A 16,088-nucleotide genomic window follows, 5' to 3' on the forward strand; every position below is an offset into this window, starting at 1 on the left:
ATTGAATTATTTAATGAATATTATGTATCTTTTAATATCTTTCCCTGTTGTATACACAGCTCAGTGTTGTACTGAAGGGCCAAAAGTAGTAGATTATTGAATCTAAGATTAATTTACTCGATTTTAAATAATAGTCAATTACTACTGTACTTTAAAGAAAGTAATGCTATTTTGCTTTTTTTTTTTGCCCTTAAATGCTGACACAAGGCTGCATTACAGGAAAAAAAAAAAAAAAGAGAAAAAGAAAAGAAAATGATTCAGTCACGTAAAAATTAAGGGAAAGTATGTCTAATGTACCTAATGTAATTATTTACATACATACATTTTTCAAGAATTGAAATTGATCAATTAAAGAAACAATGATGCTATGCACATTCATGTACATGCCTTTTGGATATGTGTACATATTCCTGATATATTTATACCTAGGAGTAAAACTGCTGGTTCAGAGGATATAGATAAATGCTAAATTACTTTTCAAAATGATATTACCATTCCTGACGGGCAGCACTGTGAGTTCTTAGTGCTCCTTGCCACCCCATGGTATTGTGAGAGTTTTTAATTTTTGCTAATTTTGGTGGGTAGATACTGACATCTCGTTGTGGTTTTAATTTATGCTTTAGTTACTAATGAACTCAAGTACCTTCCCCTGTGCCTATTGGTCATTTGGATATCCTGTTTGTGAAATGTCTGTTAGTTTTTCTTCCATTTTTCCAACAGGTTGCCTAACTGTTGATCAGATTCTTCATATCATCTGGATATAAGCCTTTTTGGGGGGATATATGTGTTTTTAATTTTCACATAGTTTTTTTTTTTTTAATGTCTTTTATGTTTGGTACTTTTTGTGTTTTGTTTAGTAAGTCCTTCTTATCCCAGGATCATAAAGATATATCTCCTGTATAATCTTCTAAGTGTTTATAGATTTGCCTTTTATGTTTAGACCTTAAATCCATCTGTAATTGGGTGATTGTGTATGGTGTGAGGTAGAGATCCAATTTCCTTGTATTCTTATACTGGTATCTAGATGATCCAGAATCAGTTAACTAAAAAATGTGTTCTTTCCCTACAACTCTATTATATCTTCTGATTTACATCATGTTTGCGTACATGTGACGTCTGTTTCAGGTTTTCAATTCTTTTCATTGGCCTTTTTGTCTTAATCGTGCCAATACTATGCTGCTTTAATTATTTTAGCTTTATAGTATATCTTGATATCTGACAAAACAAAGTCTCTTACGTTCTCTGCTTCAAAAGTGAATTGCCTAAATTTTGTGTTCTTATATAAATTTCAGGGACAGACTTTCAGGTTGCATAAAAATAGCTTTTGGGATTTTGATTGATTTCATTGGATCTATGAATCAATATGGGGAAGGATTGATATTTTTATTTTATAATGTCTTCTAATCTGTGAGCTTGAAATATTTTTCTTTAATGTCCTTTATAAGCTTGATATTTTCTTCTACATCTTTTGTTAAATTTATTCCTAGATACTCATATTGCAAATATTATTGTAAATGTTGTCTTAAAATTTTCTTTTCTCGCTGTTTACTCTTATTACATATTAGAATAAAATTGATTTTTCTATTGACTTTGAAACCTGTTTTCTTGTTAAGTTCTCTTTAATGCTAATTTATCTCTGGATTCTTTTGGATGTTCTTGTACGAAGTCATATCATCTGCTAATAATAATAGTTTCTTCCTTTCAGATTTTTTCCCTACTTCTTTTCTATTTTTTTGGCTAGGACTTCTAACATAATCTTGAAGTGATAATGGTCCTTCTTGTCTTGGTTGCAATTTCAGAAATAACTTCTCTTTATTGGTCAATCTTAGTCTTGCCTTCTCTTCGCTGGGCCTCACACCAAAGCTTCAAATTCTGATGAGGCAAATGCCCTTAAGGTGAAATCTGGCTTCCTTGATCTGCTTACCTCTTCAAGCCTGCTACTTTCACTTAATCTTTTGCCTTTGAGTATTTCTTCCTAATTTGTCAGGTCATCAATATATTTAAATTATAGTATTATATGTTTTATACAATGCTATTACTTTCATTATAAAATCATATAATCTCTCACATTTTAAGTATTATACAATATTAATTGATATTAATAGTAAATAAATTGAAGACAACCTATCTCAGGAAATATAGTTGAAAATTAGAAAAATACTTATAATGCACTGTACTTCAAGGAGGTTATATTTTAATGTTTTAAGTAGCATCAGGGTCATTAAAAAACTGCCAGTGTTATAAATGAAACCTTTAGAATGTTGCCAAACTCAATTATGTCAATTGCTGACATAATCATCTGTGTGCATAATTAAATACATTACAGCCTCAAATAAATTTTAAATGAGGGAATTAAAGTTTTCCTGATTTTTTTTTCCAAAGAAAAAGCAGGAGAAAGTGTAGCAATTTGTTTATAAATTCTGTTTCATTTGATTATTTTGGATTAGCATATTTTTTATGGTTAAATTTTGAGAGATGTCAGCAGAGGTTTTTAATTTTGTTTTTCTGAATTTATTCTGTTTCCATTTTCCATCTTTGTAGACGCTTAGATTTAGAAGGTTCCTAGGTGATTCTCACTCTGCCTCCCCTCTAGGGGAGGACCCTCACATCCCAGCATTCTTGGCAGATGGTCTTGTAGCTTCTGCCAAAATCTTTCTCAAGACAGAGTTTGCTGTTCCCTAAAAGGATAATATTCTAACTTTGATTATTGGTCCAGAAGTAATTTTAAAAGTTCTGAGACTGATTTTTAGAGTTTTAAAATTGGGGATAATAGCAGTCTTGCAGTTTTTGTACAAATTACTTTGTAAGTTCATCAAGAAATATTTTATTTTTTATTTTAATTTTTAAAAAATATTTTATTTATTAATTAGAGAGAGTACTAGTTGTGGGGGAGGCCCAGAGGGAGAGGGAGAAGCAGAAGCAGACTTCCTGCTGAGCGGGGAGGCCAATGTGAGGCTCCATCCCAGGACCCTGGGATCATGACCTGAGCTGAAGGCAGACGCTTAACCGAGTCACCCAGGTGCCCCAAGATTTTTTATTTTTAAATGATCTTTACATCCCATGTGGAACTCGAACTCACTACCCCGAGTCAAGAGTTGCATGCTCTACCCACTGAGCCAGCCAGGTGCTCCATCAGGAAGTATTTAAAATATAAGATTTCTGATTTCAAAACTTCATGAATCCTTAGAGGAAAATTGAAAGTTTGAATTGAATTCATGTGAAGACTAGAATGTCTAGAATGATAGAAGATTATGAGGCATTCCATAATCCTTATAAAAAAGTGAGCTCAGCATGCCCACTTCAAAATGTGGTTCTTTGCAAAACAAAATTTTATTTTAGGAACATATGCCTTTATTCTATTTCTGAACTCCCCAGTAGTGGAGTTAGTACTCCTATCAGATTAAAAAACTACCATAATAGTAATATACTTAGAGAATAGTGGTTGATTTAAGTAATCCCAGTTTAAATATATCTATATTCCTTTTTTTTAAATTGATATCACACACATCACAATACAATATTAGGATAAAATGAAAACATTTTAAACATAACATGCATTATATTGAGTTGTTCCTTTTGTCTGTTTGTATACATAATATTTTGTGCCTTTAATCACTGTGTATATAATTTGTATTGTTTTTCAGAGTATTATTCTATATAATCATCTGTTTTAATATTGTCATTATAATAATTATTGCATAACAGGCCATTGAATTGAAATACCTTTATATATATATATATATGTACACCCCTAACATTTAGGTCTCCCCTTTTCTTATGACTTAATATAACTTAATATAACTGTTTTAATACAAAGCTTTTCTGTGGTTTGAGCTGTTTCTCTATGATAAATTTGTTGTGTAAGGGACTTAATCAAATCATACAAACCTTTATTTCATTTAGGATTTCTCCAATGATGACTCTAAGTTAGAATATAATGTAGATGCTGCAAATGGCATTGTTATGGAAGGATATCTGTTCAAACGAGCCAGCAATGCCTTCAAAACTTGGAACAGGTAATATATTTCAAATACTAGTCTTGATCTTGGGACATTGTTTTCTGACCTTCCCTGTGATTTGGCAGCTCTTTCTTTCATAATTCTTTAAATTCACCGCCCGTAATAACTTTCTTGAACCCAGTCCATTGAAGATAAGTTGCCCTTCTAGGAAAGGGGATCCTAAGAAGCAAGTGAAAAATGATAGCACTAATTCTAAACTATAAAATTTAAGCAAAGTATAAACCAGGAAGCAAGAATTTTTTTCTCCTTTGGGTTCCTTCTCTGTGTGATGTTTATGTACATTTTAATTTAGTGTTTGCTTATGAATTTTTACTGATCTTTTGAACTTTGCAATAACTTTAACCAGGACTTTTAGGAAATGAGATTGTTTTTATATGTGAAGTGTGTGTGGCAGTTGGTGCTCCTTTATTCTAAACTTGATGGCTACCAAAAATGTTACTTTTTGTTGTTGTTAAACTGGTTTTTATAAAATATTAATCATGTAAATGTCTGTTATATAAATATATAAAATATTTTGTTTTCCTGTGTATTAATATAATAAAGTGAAATAATTTCAGACATTAAAGCATTAAAAAAAAAAAGATGTTGACTCAGGATCATCCTTCCAAAAAGTAGTGATTAGTCTTTTATTCAAGAATACCTCTGTTTTTGCAAAAAAACCAAAAAAGTAGTCAGAACAATTTAGTAATAATTGAGAGTAACATTGGGTTCTGGTGAATTGATTTACATTATTGGTTGGATGTGTTTGTTTTATTTGCTACATGAACAGGACATGAATTCACTTAATGATAGAGAAGATTGTTTTCTTTTTTAAAAAAATGGACATTAACAAAATAAATAGAATTTTCTTGGTAAATTTAGTTTAATATACATTCTTGTTAATTTAAATGGAAACTAATGCTTGAATATTTCATGTATTAAAATGGATTCCTAGTGCACTTATTTTGATTTCTTGGTGATGAGGTTATATGGAAAAAATATTCACTAGTATTTTCAAATGTCAGTGATTTATTGAGCATTTCCCTAGCATTTGATATTGCCAGATATTTAAATCTATGAGGTATTTTTTTATTTGAAATAATTTTTCTTTACCTGAGGATGAATATAAACTAGAAGGTGATCATATTTAATATTAAATTTAATATTTAATAAATATTAAATTTAAATATTAAATTTAATATTAAAGCCTCTTTGAATTATGTAGAACTTCTAAAATAATGTATGAATACAGAAGGACCAACTAAGGTGGTCTGGGTAGAAATAGTGTTTCTAACTAATGTAAAGTGAAAATGAAAAATTAAAATTCTGTTTTCTAAACGGTTTAAGTTAAAACAATAATCTTTTAAGTTTTTCCTGGCAAATTTTCATAGCCAGAATAGGAAATTAAAATAAAAAATAGTGTGTCACATTTTTATAATAAATAAAGATTTCTCAACCAGTACAGTTTCATGAGATAATGTTAGAATTGAATTTTAACCTTCAGATTTCAAAACAACCTACTTAAAGTTTAACACAGTGAAAATACAATAAATCCATAGAAACTATACCATTATGTTAAGAAGAAATGAAATGATCTTCCATGGACTACTCCAATGAGAAATGATCTCAGACTTCAAAATGAAGCACAGTAAGTGTTAGTGGAAAATTGCATTGCCATTTAAGGCAATAGGAGAAATTTAATTCTGATTTAAGCATGGACCTTTCATTTTTATTTTTTGTTTCATGAATTCTATTAATTGATATAGATAATAAAATGTAACTAAAAGCAAGTAGGGAATAACTATTAAATTCTCAGTTGTAGACATGTTACCTTCTTTTTTTTTTTTTTTTTTAAAGATTTCATTTATTTATTTGACACAGAGAGAGCACATAAGCAGGGGGAGCAGCAAAGGGAGAGAGAGAAGCAGGCTCTCCGCTGAGCAGAGAGCCCAGTGCAGGGCTCAAGCCCAAGACCCTGGGATCAAGACCTGAGCTGAAGGCAGACGCTAGCTGAAGGCAGACGCTTAACCGACTGAGCCACCCAGGCGCCCCTGTTACCTTCCATTTGTAAAGTGGAAAAGACAATGCCTTTGGAAATGAGGCTGCTCTTTAAAGGAGATGCCATCTAATTGTAGTGGGGTGACAGTTATTGATTAGAATCATGGATCGTATTTCAACATCCTAATTTTTAGTAAAGAAATGAAGGTGCAGAGAGATGGTTGCTCTTTGAAGGTCACACGGCTGGTCTGTGACAAGACTGAGGCCTAAAACCTGTCATTTTTTTTTTTTAATGTGCTATGGAAATTCCATATAAATTTGTGTTTTGATAAAATAGAATATGTCAAATCTTTTTTTTTTTTTAAAGACTTTATTTATTTATTTGAGAGAGAGAGAGAGAGAAACAGCATGAGAGGGGAGAGGGTCAGAGGGAGAAGCAGGCTCCCCGCTGAGCCGGGAGCCTGATGTGGGACTCGATCCCAGGACTCCGGGATCATGACCTGAGCCGAAGGCAGTTGCTTAACCAACTGAGCCACCCAGGCGCCCTGAATATGTCAAATGTTTTAAAAATAGCTTAAGAACTATTAAAATTTCCTAGTCTATTTACATTATTAGAAAAATTATGGATAGCAGATTATTTCATTTTTATATGCCTTTAAAAAGAGTGTTTTCATGAAAATACCAGTAAAAAGCAGACTTCTAAGGAACGTAGCATATAAGCATTGTATAAAAGTATCTTCATAGAAAACAAGTCAAAACCTTATAACAAAAGTTTTAGGTATTTTCTCGGTTATAGATCAGTAACGGTGAAAGAGAGAAGAAAAATCTATTAAATGTTAGAATTTTTTTCTGCTTTTCAATTTAAAAATTTGGAATGTATCTTAAATTTCTTATATGAAGCTTATAAAAAATCTTATCTCAGGAAGTACTTGGCAGTTACCTTCCCTTTACCTATTATGACTGTAGAGTCTGTCCTTCTCTAATTAGTTCTCTATCTAGCTTGATTTCATATATTCGATTAGACTTCAAATAAAAGGCTGTATTTGTGGTATTTGTACCTCAACTTTAAAAATCTAGGATTCCAGTTCTTCAAGCATAAAGATTTTTCTGCTTACTGTTTACGTATCTTCTTTAGATTGTCCGTAGATTAGTTTTAGGGAACACTTTTCCTTGTAGTCACTATAAGGTACCAATCATATGATGACAAATTTGCCATTATTTATAGTTCTATGGAATAGTGGTGTGTAATATTTTCAAAGCCAACATTTATTTATTTATTCATTTTTATTTCAATTCCAGTTAACATACAGCATAATAATAGTTTCAGGTGTAGAATTTGTGATGCAACACTTACATAGAACACCTGGGGCTCATCACAAGTGCCCTCCTTAATCCTCATCACCCATTTAAGCCAACTTTTAAAAAAGACTTACTTCCTGAGGGAAATGTGTATTTGACTAGGAATTCCCAGGTAGTTTTAAAACCTGTCCCTGTGCTTCATAAAATCTAAGCATCATTCTCTAATTTGAAATTTTACGGAAGAGATTATATGTTGTGTGATGTGATTGAAAGAGTGTAAGGAGTGAGACACTTAATGTCTTATGTGAATTGTTGAATTTGTCTCTCGGTTTCAGATTTCTAGTTTGTAGTGTCTCAGGATTTTTATATGTCTATAATATATATTTTTCTGAAAAGGTGAGATCTACCAAAATTATCTCTCCATATCAGGCCATTTCTCAATGGCAGCTTAACCTCAGACTCGAATCAGTGCCAGATGGATTATTCATACCTCTATGTCTCTTTTGCTTTTTATGATACATTCAGAAAGATGAATGAACAAGGAAAATAATTAAATACTAAGATTATTTAATAGTAAGCTGGTAAAATGAATTAAGAAACTGAATTATTACATGCTATGGTCAGTCTGTTGAACTAGAAAATATAGCTAAAAGCATAAAATGTATTATACAGTTTCTTAAGGTATTATATATGTTGCTAGCACAGTTATAAATTTTATTTTTATCGACTTTGTTTAAAATAAGACGTGTATGCATAGATTAAAGATACTCTACTTATGTGTGGCCTTTGAGTGTCTGCTGTCATTGATGAAAAGGTAGGAGGTAGGTTTATTTGCCTAATGATATTTTATAATCTTTGAAATTCTTAATTAGTGATCCTATTTTCCTTATGGAAAGTTTTCATTTGTTTCAGGTTTATGAAGATATATCTATAGTGATTATTTCCCTTAATTTTTTAGGAACAACTTATTAAGAGGAGAAGTACTGTATTTTATAGCTATCACCATAGAGGCAGAAAAATAATAGTAGAGGTATGCCCAAGTGTGCTAAGTCCTATCAGAACTTTTTATACCATAATAATTGGAAAAAATTTTTGAATATTTCTGAAATATTAGCATTTCAGATTCCTAAGAGTTAGAATTGTGTAAATGCATAATGTATAAATTTGAGAACAAAATGCAACAGATATTTTTGACTATTTTGTTAGGTTTGAGCTTAAGCTTGTTTCTTTAATTCTTGCTTTATTTTCATATCATGCTAGTCCTTTGCTTATTTTGCACATTTGCGTTTTCATTCTTTTACCACCTTTCCTTTATGTTTTAATCCTGCCCCATTTTTTCACATGACAGGAAAAAGCCCGATCATATCAGGTACCAAATGGCTTCCTTCCCCTCATTCCTGCCTTACTCCAGTTTCCTCTTTGGCACGAGAAAGCTCATAATTAACCTGCATTTCAATTGGATTACTTGCAATGGATATAATGTCTCATGTTTTAAATTGGGAAGAAAATACACACATTTCATTTGAGGAATGGAATTATCTTTTCATTGCCAATTGCCTCTATTTGTTTTAATTGAAAATGAAAACATTTGATATATTTATAGTTCCCCAGAGATATAGAATTGTGTAGATACAAATGCCTTTGTATCTTTTTTTTTTTTTTTTAAGGAAAATAAGCCAGTAAACAGTTTCAAAAATTTTAAACAGTAACTAGGAATTAGCACCTTTGGTAATAATCATATTAGTTTTATTGAAAATAAAAATTGTCAATTCCAGCTGTTTTGTTTTAACATTTTGGTCTTTTTCCTTGGGAAAATTTAAATTGAATTTGAAAGATAGTAGCATACATGCTGAAGCTTTTAATTTTGTTAAATGTTCACCTATTTGGCACCTATATGAATATGTGTGTAAATCTATCATTTTTATAGTTTTAGTGAGAAATCTACAGATTTAGATGTTTTACTTTTACATTTTATTCTTGGTTTCAAGTGCAGTTCTAGGACTCATGATTAAACATGGTAAAAGACACTTTAGTTATTTTTTTTATGTATTTTTTCCTTTACCCTCCATGCTATCTGGAAGCTCTCATAGGTATTTCAGTGTCAATAATATCTAATTGTTTATGAATTTAGTATTTTGGTCTAAAGTCTTTATTGAGTTATCTCACTTTGGGATAGATATAAAGTGGTGTATTATTTTTCTTAATGAGCCAAGAAATTTTGCTTTTTAAAAAACAGTCTTGTATTTTGGCTTTGTGGTCAGTTTCTGAATTTTGTAGAATATAGTGTAGTTGTCAGCTCAGTGCTTTCTAAAGTTTGTCTTTTTTATTATTTAATTATCTTAAAAAATTGTTTTTTAAAGTTTAAGTAATCTCTACACCTAACGTGGGACTTGAATTCATGACCCCAAGATGAAAAGCTGCACGCTCCTCCTCCTCCTCTGGCACCCCCTGGCACCTCTATTTAATTATCTTTTAAAGTAGCTCCAAATTGCAGGCAGCACGAGCTTGAAATATTAAGTATCTTATTCTATACATCATAGGCTATGAACTCTCTCATTTTTCCTTTTATTAGAGATGTTAATAATAGCTAGGATTATCCTATAAGAGCAGTTTAAAAATTATATTCCATTTTACTTACCTGATTAAAGTTTTGATCAGTGTCAATGAATATAGTTGGATCTTTTTTTCTTTTTTTTCTTTAATGGCAGAGGAGGGGAGACAGTGTCATACAACATACAGATCTTAGTTTTTTTTTTTCTATGTAAGGTACGTTTTGATTTTGTTCCTTAGGAAATGTTGTCAAAATTAAGATGAATTTATAGTGTCTTCCCTGAGTGTACAAAAAAATGAAGATGTGCGAGAGTCACCCAGAAGCAGATAGATGGCAGGGGAACTGGGCTTCAGAAATATACATGAACCTATAGTTAATAATCAGGTTTTTATGTAGTGTTTTGTTATTATTTTTAGAGGTTATTATCCTAAGATGCAGCAGTTCAATAGAAATTTATTTTTTAATGACCTCAGAAGCATGAAAAGTTTACATGGTTATATGGGTGTTTTTCTATTGTGCAGTAAAACTATAGTTTTTCGTAGAATTATATATGATCACTATACTATAAAACATAAGAGTTGTTATTAGTGTAGTTCACCCTACTTCAAATGATTTTTAAAAAGCCCACATTAATCAATATCAGAGATTGTTTCCATTGCATGTCATCCTAGTGGCTGGGCTGCACCGTTTTGTTTACAGGTATTTCCTTTAACATTTCTAACCAACTGTGTGTCCCAAAGCAAAGAAACCCAGAAGTTCTTCCTTTTCTAGCCTGCCTCTTGATGATTTGCATTAGAGGCCAGTCACTTGGTTTTATCTAGATGCTTATTTAACAAATCTCTATTTTAATGGTAAAGGTGATGATGCCTTTTTAAGTAGCACGAAAACCTAACAGTCTGTCTAGCTTATAAATAGAAAAGCATCTAATCATTTTCACAGCTTTGGAGAATTAACTTAATTTTTTAAAATAGAAATTCTAAATATGTCTAAATACATTTTCTAGTGCTTTGTATTAGTATCAATGAAAAGGTAGAATCTCTATCTGCTAATAGATTAATAACTAATGTTTACAATAGAAATCATCTCACATGAAACTAATTTTAAAATAATGACCAAATAGTTTTACCTTTCATGCTTGATGAGAATTTTTGCTTCCTTTTATGAATGGCTTTTGGCTGTGATTTTTTTTTTTTAAATAAATCTTTAGGTTCTTTTACTGTTTTAATAAATTAGAATTAGTACATATGCCATGCATACCTTAGCTTTTTCTTCTAAAAAAGATTGCAAGTAAATTGTTTGCCTAATAATTTACAAGAACAAGCAGAACAATATAAATAGGTGAATCATTTTTAGTAATAACTTTTATTATTCTGCTTAGAAGTATTTTATATTAAAGTGAGGTCAAGTGAATTGGCAATTATCTCTTGTTTGATATCAGTTCTAAAATGATTTAATTTCCTGTTTTGCTTAACAAATCAAACGCTTGCTGAATTAGCTGCAGAAAGGTTGTAGACAAAGCACCATTTATTTCAGTGTTTTGCTGTATACAAATGGATAGTCTTTTTTTACAACATAAATTTATTTCTACTTTATAATAGAAGCAATTATTTGGGGGAAAGATTTTTAGTTATTTTTGAGTAACCTCAAAAAACTAAATTTTTACTTTTATAACAGTTATTATTTGGTGATAGTGTAAAGGATAACAGCTGTTGTTAGGATATAAATTTCTGACATAAAATGAATCAAAATACAGTAATTTTATTTTCCTAGTCTGTGGTTTTAAAACTGTTTAAAATTGTTCTTTATTTTCAATAGTTATCTCACTGACATCAGTCTATATAAAACAAAACAAAACAACGCACTTCTCAAAACATAATTACTATCAACTGATTTTCTAGTGCTTTCCCAAATATTTTATTTCTAACAACTGGCATAAATTATGTTTATGAAAAGTTAATCTGTTTTTATTTATTTAGACGCTGGTTTTCAATACAGAACAATCAGTTGGTTTACCAGAAAAAGTTTAAGGTAGGTGTTTTATTAATTAAGTGAAAACCCAGTGAGTCCCCCATTTCAGTTCTCTATTCATCTTGATAAAGCAATGAAGTCTTTAAATAGTCATATATGCAAAATTATTGTTTATTAGTTTTATGTTTAGGCATGTATAAGAGGACTCAAAAGTGGAAAGTAACTTTTGATCCTTAAAAGCAGAGTGATTTTGAATCCTGAATTTTTAACTCCTAGTTTTGAGACAGGTGTTTCTGTGTCCCAGGATTATTACTTTCATTTCTTTGACCAGCTGTGGTGACAGGAACAATACCACCATTCCATAGTACCATTTTGAGGCTGAAGGAAAGGGAGCCTTTTAAGAAACATCACCTTAGGGCCAAAGGTGATAATATGGAAATGTGAAATATGACATTAAAATATAAGCTTGAAGTAATTTAAATAGAAACCTCTAAATTTGTTAATGTTGTTTTTATACATTTCTTTTCCTGAACTTTATTTTAAGGTTGAGGAGTTTTTATTTATTGGAAAGGCATACTGAGATTACATGGCACTTGAGAATGTTAAAAATAATTAGGAAAAAAAAAAACCTTTAGTTAATAGATGAATTAATTTTTACCTAGTCTTTGTGAATGATGTATTCAACGGTACATTTAATTATTTTTTTATTATTATTTTTTTAAAGATTTTATTTATTTATTTATTTGAGAGAGAGAGAGAGACAAAGATGGCGACAGAGATAACGAGAGAGCAGGAACTAGGAGGAAAGGGAGAAGCAGGCTCTCTGCTGAGCAGGGAGCCCGATCAGGACCTGAGCCGAGCCGAAGGCAGACGCTTAACGCACTGAGCCACCCAGGCGTCCCTCAGTTCTCCATTTTAAATACTCACTTTACTCTTGAGATATACAATCTGAAGTTTTATTTGCTTGGTTCTGTGCTAGCACGCTTATTCCACATAAGTTCATGGTTTCTTCTGCTCTGATAAACTTGGTTTTGAGTTTATATTTTTGTTAAGTACTAGAAAAATGATAGAAGCTTTCTCATTTTCTTAAGTATTTTAAGAAGAATATATAAGCTTCTTATTTTTTTTTCAGTTACTTAAAACTTGACTGTTAAAGGCTTCTTTTTTAGAGGAAAGTAGCTTTTATTATATGTGAGGGGGACCAGGAGAGTAATGGATATGAAAGAAAATGGAAGAAAATGAAAGTTAGTATTTATTTATTTATTGAGCACCTATTAATTACCAAGTGTTAGACTAAGCTATTTACATATACTTCCATTTAATCCTTGTATAGCAATTTTATGAGACAGATAAAATTATGGACAGGACACAGTTACCTTTATTAGTTATATCTGTATAGGAGTTGATAACTCCTATCTCTAATCCTAAAGATAAATATAAATCTTTAAAATTAGACCATTTATTCCAAGTAATATTTTAAAGTATGTTATTATTGGTATTGGTAGTAGTATTTAAAAACTAAGTTGATAAACATGGGAGTTTTGTTTCCTTATTGTAGGATAACCCCACTGTGGTAGTAGAAGATCTAAGACTCTGCACAGTGAAACACTGTGAAGACATAGAACGACGTTTCTGCTTTGAGGTAGTCTCTCCAACAAAGTAAGTGGTTCTAAAGAATGAGAGTTGTTTTTAAGTTCCTATTGTTTATTTTGAAGAACTTTTCAGAGTAGAGAAACATTTGTGTTTTACTTGTGATTATGGTAGAAAGGAAAAAAGTGCTTTAAAAGTAAATTTTAATAATTAATGATTACAAGTATTACCGTGAGATATTTAAGTAACTTCTACCTAGTATCATTTTCTTTAAATTTCATAAAGATTATTGATGTGGCCATATGAAAAGTTTTTACCTGTCTTGATGATGAACTGACATCATATATCAGATCAATTCCTTTGATAATTATCATTTCATATTTCTACCCAATAGAAAAAATTAGTGTTGTATTTGGTAAATTTAAAGTTTGTTTTTTAAATGTTCAGAGATTTGTGATTTTTTCTAATAGGCAATTTATTTCATTTCTATTAATTTCTTCATGAACATACTCTGTCCTAAAGATAGATGAAATAAAACCTTTAAAAAGAAATTATTTTTGTTAGAAAATTATTAAATAGCAAAGAAATCTTATTATTATTTGGGGGGTGTTAACTTAGTGTCTGAGAAAACAATGTTGTTTTCTTTTAGAAGTTGTATGCTTCAGGCAGATTCTGAAAAGCTGCGCCAGGCATGGATTAAGGCTGTTCAGACCAGTATTGCTACTGCTTATAGAGAGAAGGGTGATGAATCAGAGGTTAGTAAACAATATTGTAATATGAAATGATACGTTGCCAAAAGTTTTTAATTTTAGTTGTAACATTATATAACATTTTTTATGGATGATGAATTTTATAATTGAAAGAGGTTTTACTATGAAAATCTAGATTCAATTTCTGTATTTCTTTTTACTTTATCATTTTAGTATATGTTTAATTCAGTATTTGAGTATATGTCCTAGATTGACATAAGGTACGCTAACGTAAATATTTTTCCCAAAATATTTTATTATTCTTATTAATAAAAATTAGTAAAAAATAAAAGACTAGTAATTAGTAAAAATCAAAAAAGGAAAGCTCAAATTGTCTCTGGGTTGAAGTCTCCCTGGATAAGTTAAGCTGAATGTGGAGTGTTGAGTCATAGTCTGGCTTCAGCTTCCCAGTGATTTTACAGACTTCTGAGCAAGGCCATTAGTAAGTTTTGAGAAATGGAACTTAACAATTCCTCTAGTAACTTCTTCAAAATGAGGCATTTGTGAGTCTGCATGTTTGAAAATATTTTATCCTCACCTTTGTTTGATAGTTTGGTTGGGTGTGGAGTTTTTAGGTTGGAAGTAACTATTCTTAAGAATTTTAACAGCATTGTTTAGTTTCCAGCATTGCTGTTGGGAGTCTGTCTTATTACTGATCTTTTTTTGTATTGCTCCTCTCCAATTTTCCTGTTTTCTTTTTCTGGAATTTCTGGACTGATTTTCTGATTTTCTGATTTTTTGTGTTTTTGCTTTACTTTCTTGGGAGATTTTCTCAGTTAATCTCCCAAACCTTCTATTGAATACTTTAGTTCTGTTAGCACATATTAAATTCCAGGAGTTTCTTTTTGTTTGCTGAATGTTTATACATGTAAACCTGTTCTTTCTTTATGGATACAGTGTTAGAGCTATGGTTTTTAAACTTGGCTGCCTGTGATGATAACACAGGGATTAAAAAAAAATCCCAATACGTAGATCCCACCCCAAAGTAATTAAATGAAGTTGGGATCCAGACATCAATATTTTGAAAAGCTTCCTAGGTGATTTCCATATACAGGCAATGTTGAGAACTATTGTGTCAGAGGTTTCTCTTGGCTATCAGGTAATCTGTTCTGATTACAAGTTAAGGACTAAATATCTCTTTGGACACTCTACAAACATAGTTAGGACTTTGTTGACTATGAACCTCTCTGAAGTCTGGGCCATTTGTTGAGGAACAACCAGAGAGTTAGGATCTTTGGAATCTTTTCAGCTGGTATGATTTCCCAGAGAAGTCCCATCAATCTCCTGCAGAGGGGTAAGGGGCTGCTGGGAACTAGTTGCTAGGGATCTCAGTATTCAATGTGTATATGTTCATTTAATATTCTGCCTTCCACCTTTCAGGTAAATCCCATCCAGAGACACTCTGTTTTACTTCCTCAGAGAATAAAATAAAATTCTCGTTATTTGTGTTTATGTGTGGGAGCAGTCCCAAAATGGCATGGAGTTGGGGAAGGCACCTTGGGATCTACCTGCTCCTTACACAATCATTTCTCCCACTTTGATTCCCACTTCCATGATTAACTGGTATAAATCCTTGAGCCCTTTGAGTATCATGTAATATAAATTCATGAACTCAGATTTTTACTTACTTCCATTGTAAGATTTGGCCTTGGTCTGCTCAGTTACTATTCATCCAACCGTCTTCCAGCTTTCAAAATGTTGTTGCTGTTATTTGCTTTTCTGTTCTCCCTATTTTAGTGGGTAAATGTTGTTTTTTTAAACTAAAAAAAGAAAAAACACAAAAGCTTTCTAAAGTAGAGTACAGTCATTATCTCATTTCATGCCTAATAGTAATTTCTTAGTATCATCTATTACCCAGTCTATATTCAGATGTCCCCAGTTGTCCTAAAAATGTCTTCTGCAACCTATTTACAAAGTAGCATCTTATCTATGACT

The 16,088-nt window shown here is 31.2% G+C and overlaps 1 protein-coding gene across 2 annotated transcripts in view; it reads left to right on the forward strand.

The window, feature by feature from the left end:
• The window catches only part of ACAP2 (ArfGAP with coiled-coil, ankyrin repeat and PH domains 2), a 129,257-nt gene that overhangs the window by 86,281 nt on the left and 26,888 nt on the right, over nucleotides 1-16,088 (forward strand). For both annotated transcript variants that reach the window (XM_021692323.2, XM_044919883.1), the window contains exons 10-13: nucleotides 3,904-4,016; nucleotides 11,823-11,874; nucleotides 13,373-13,473; nucleotides 14,054-14,159. In XM_021692323.2, the coding sequence (XP_021547998.1) occupies nucleotides 3,904-4,016; nucleotides 11,823-11,874; nucleotides 13,373-13,473; nucleotides 14,054-14,159 (372 nt within the window). The remainder of the gene's footprint in view (nucleotides 1-3,903; nucleotides 4,017-11,822; nucleotides 11,875-13,372; nucleotides 13,474-14,053; nucleotides 14,160-16,088) is intronic.

The sequence above is a fragment of the Neomonachus schauinslandi genome, chromosome 1 (assembly GCF_002201575.2).
Source record: "Neomonachus schauinslandi chromosome 1, ASM220157v2, whole genome shotgun sequence".
NCBI classification, from domain to species: domain Eukaryota; kingdom Metazoa; phylum Chordata; class Mammalia; order Carnivora; family Phocidae; genus Neomonachus; species Neomonachus schauinslandi.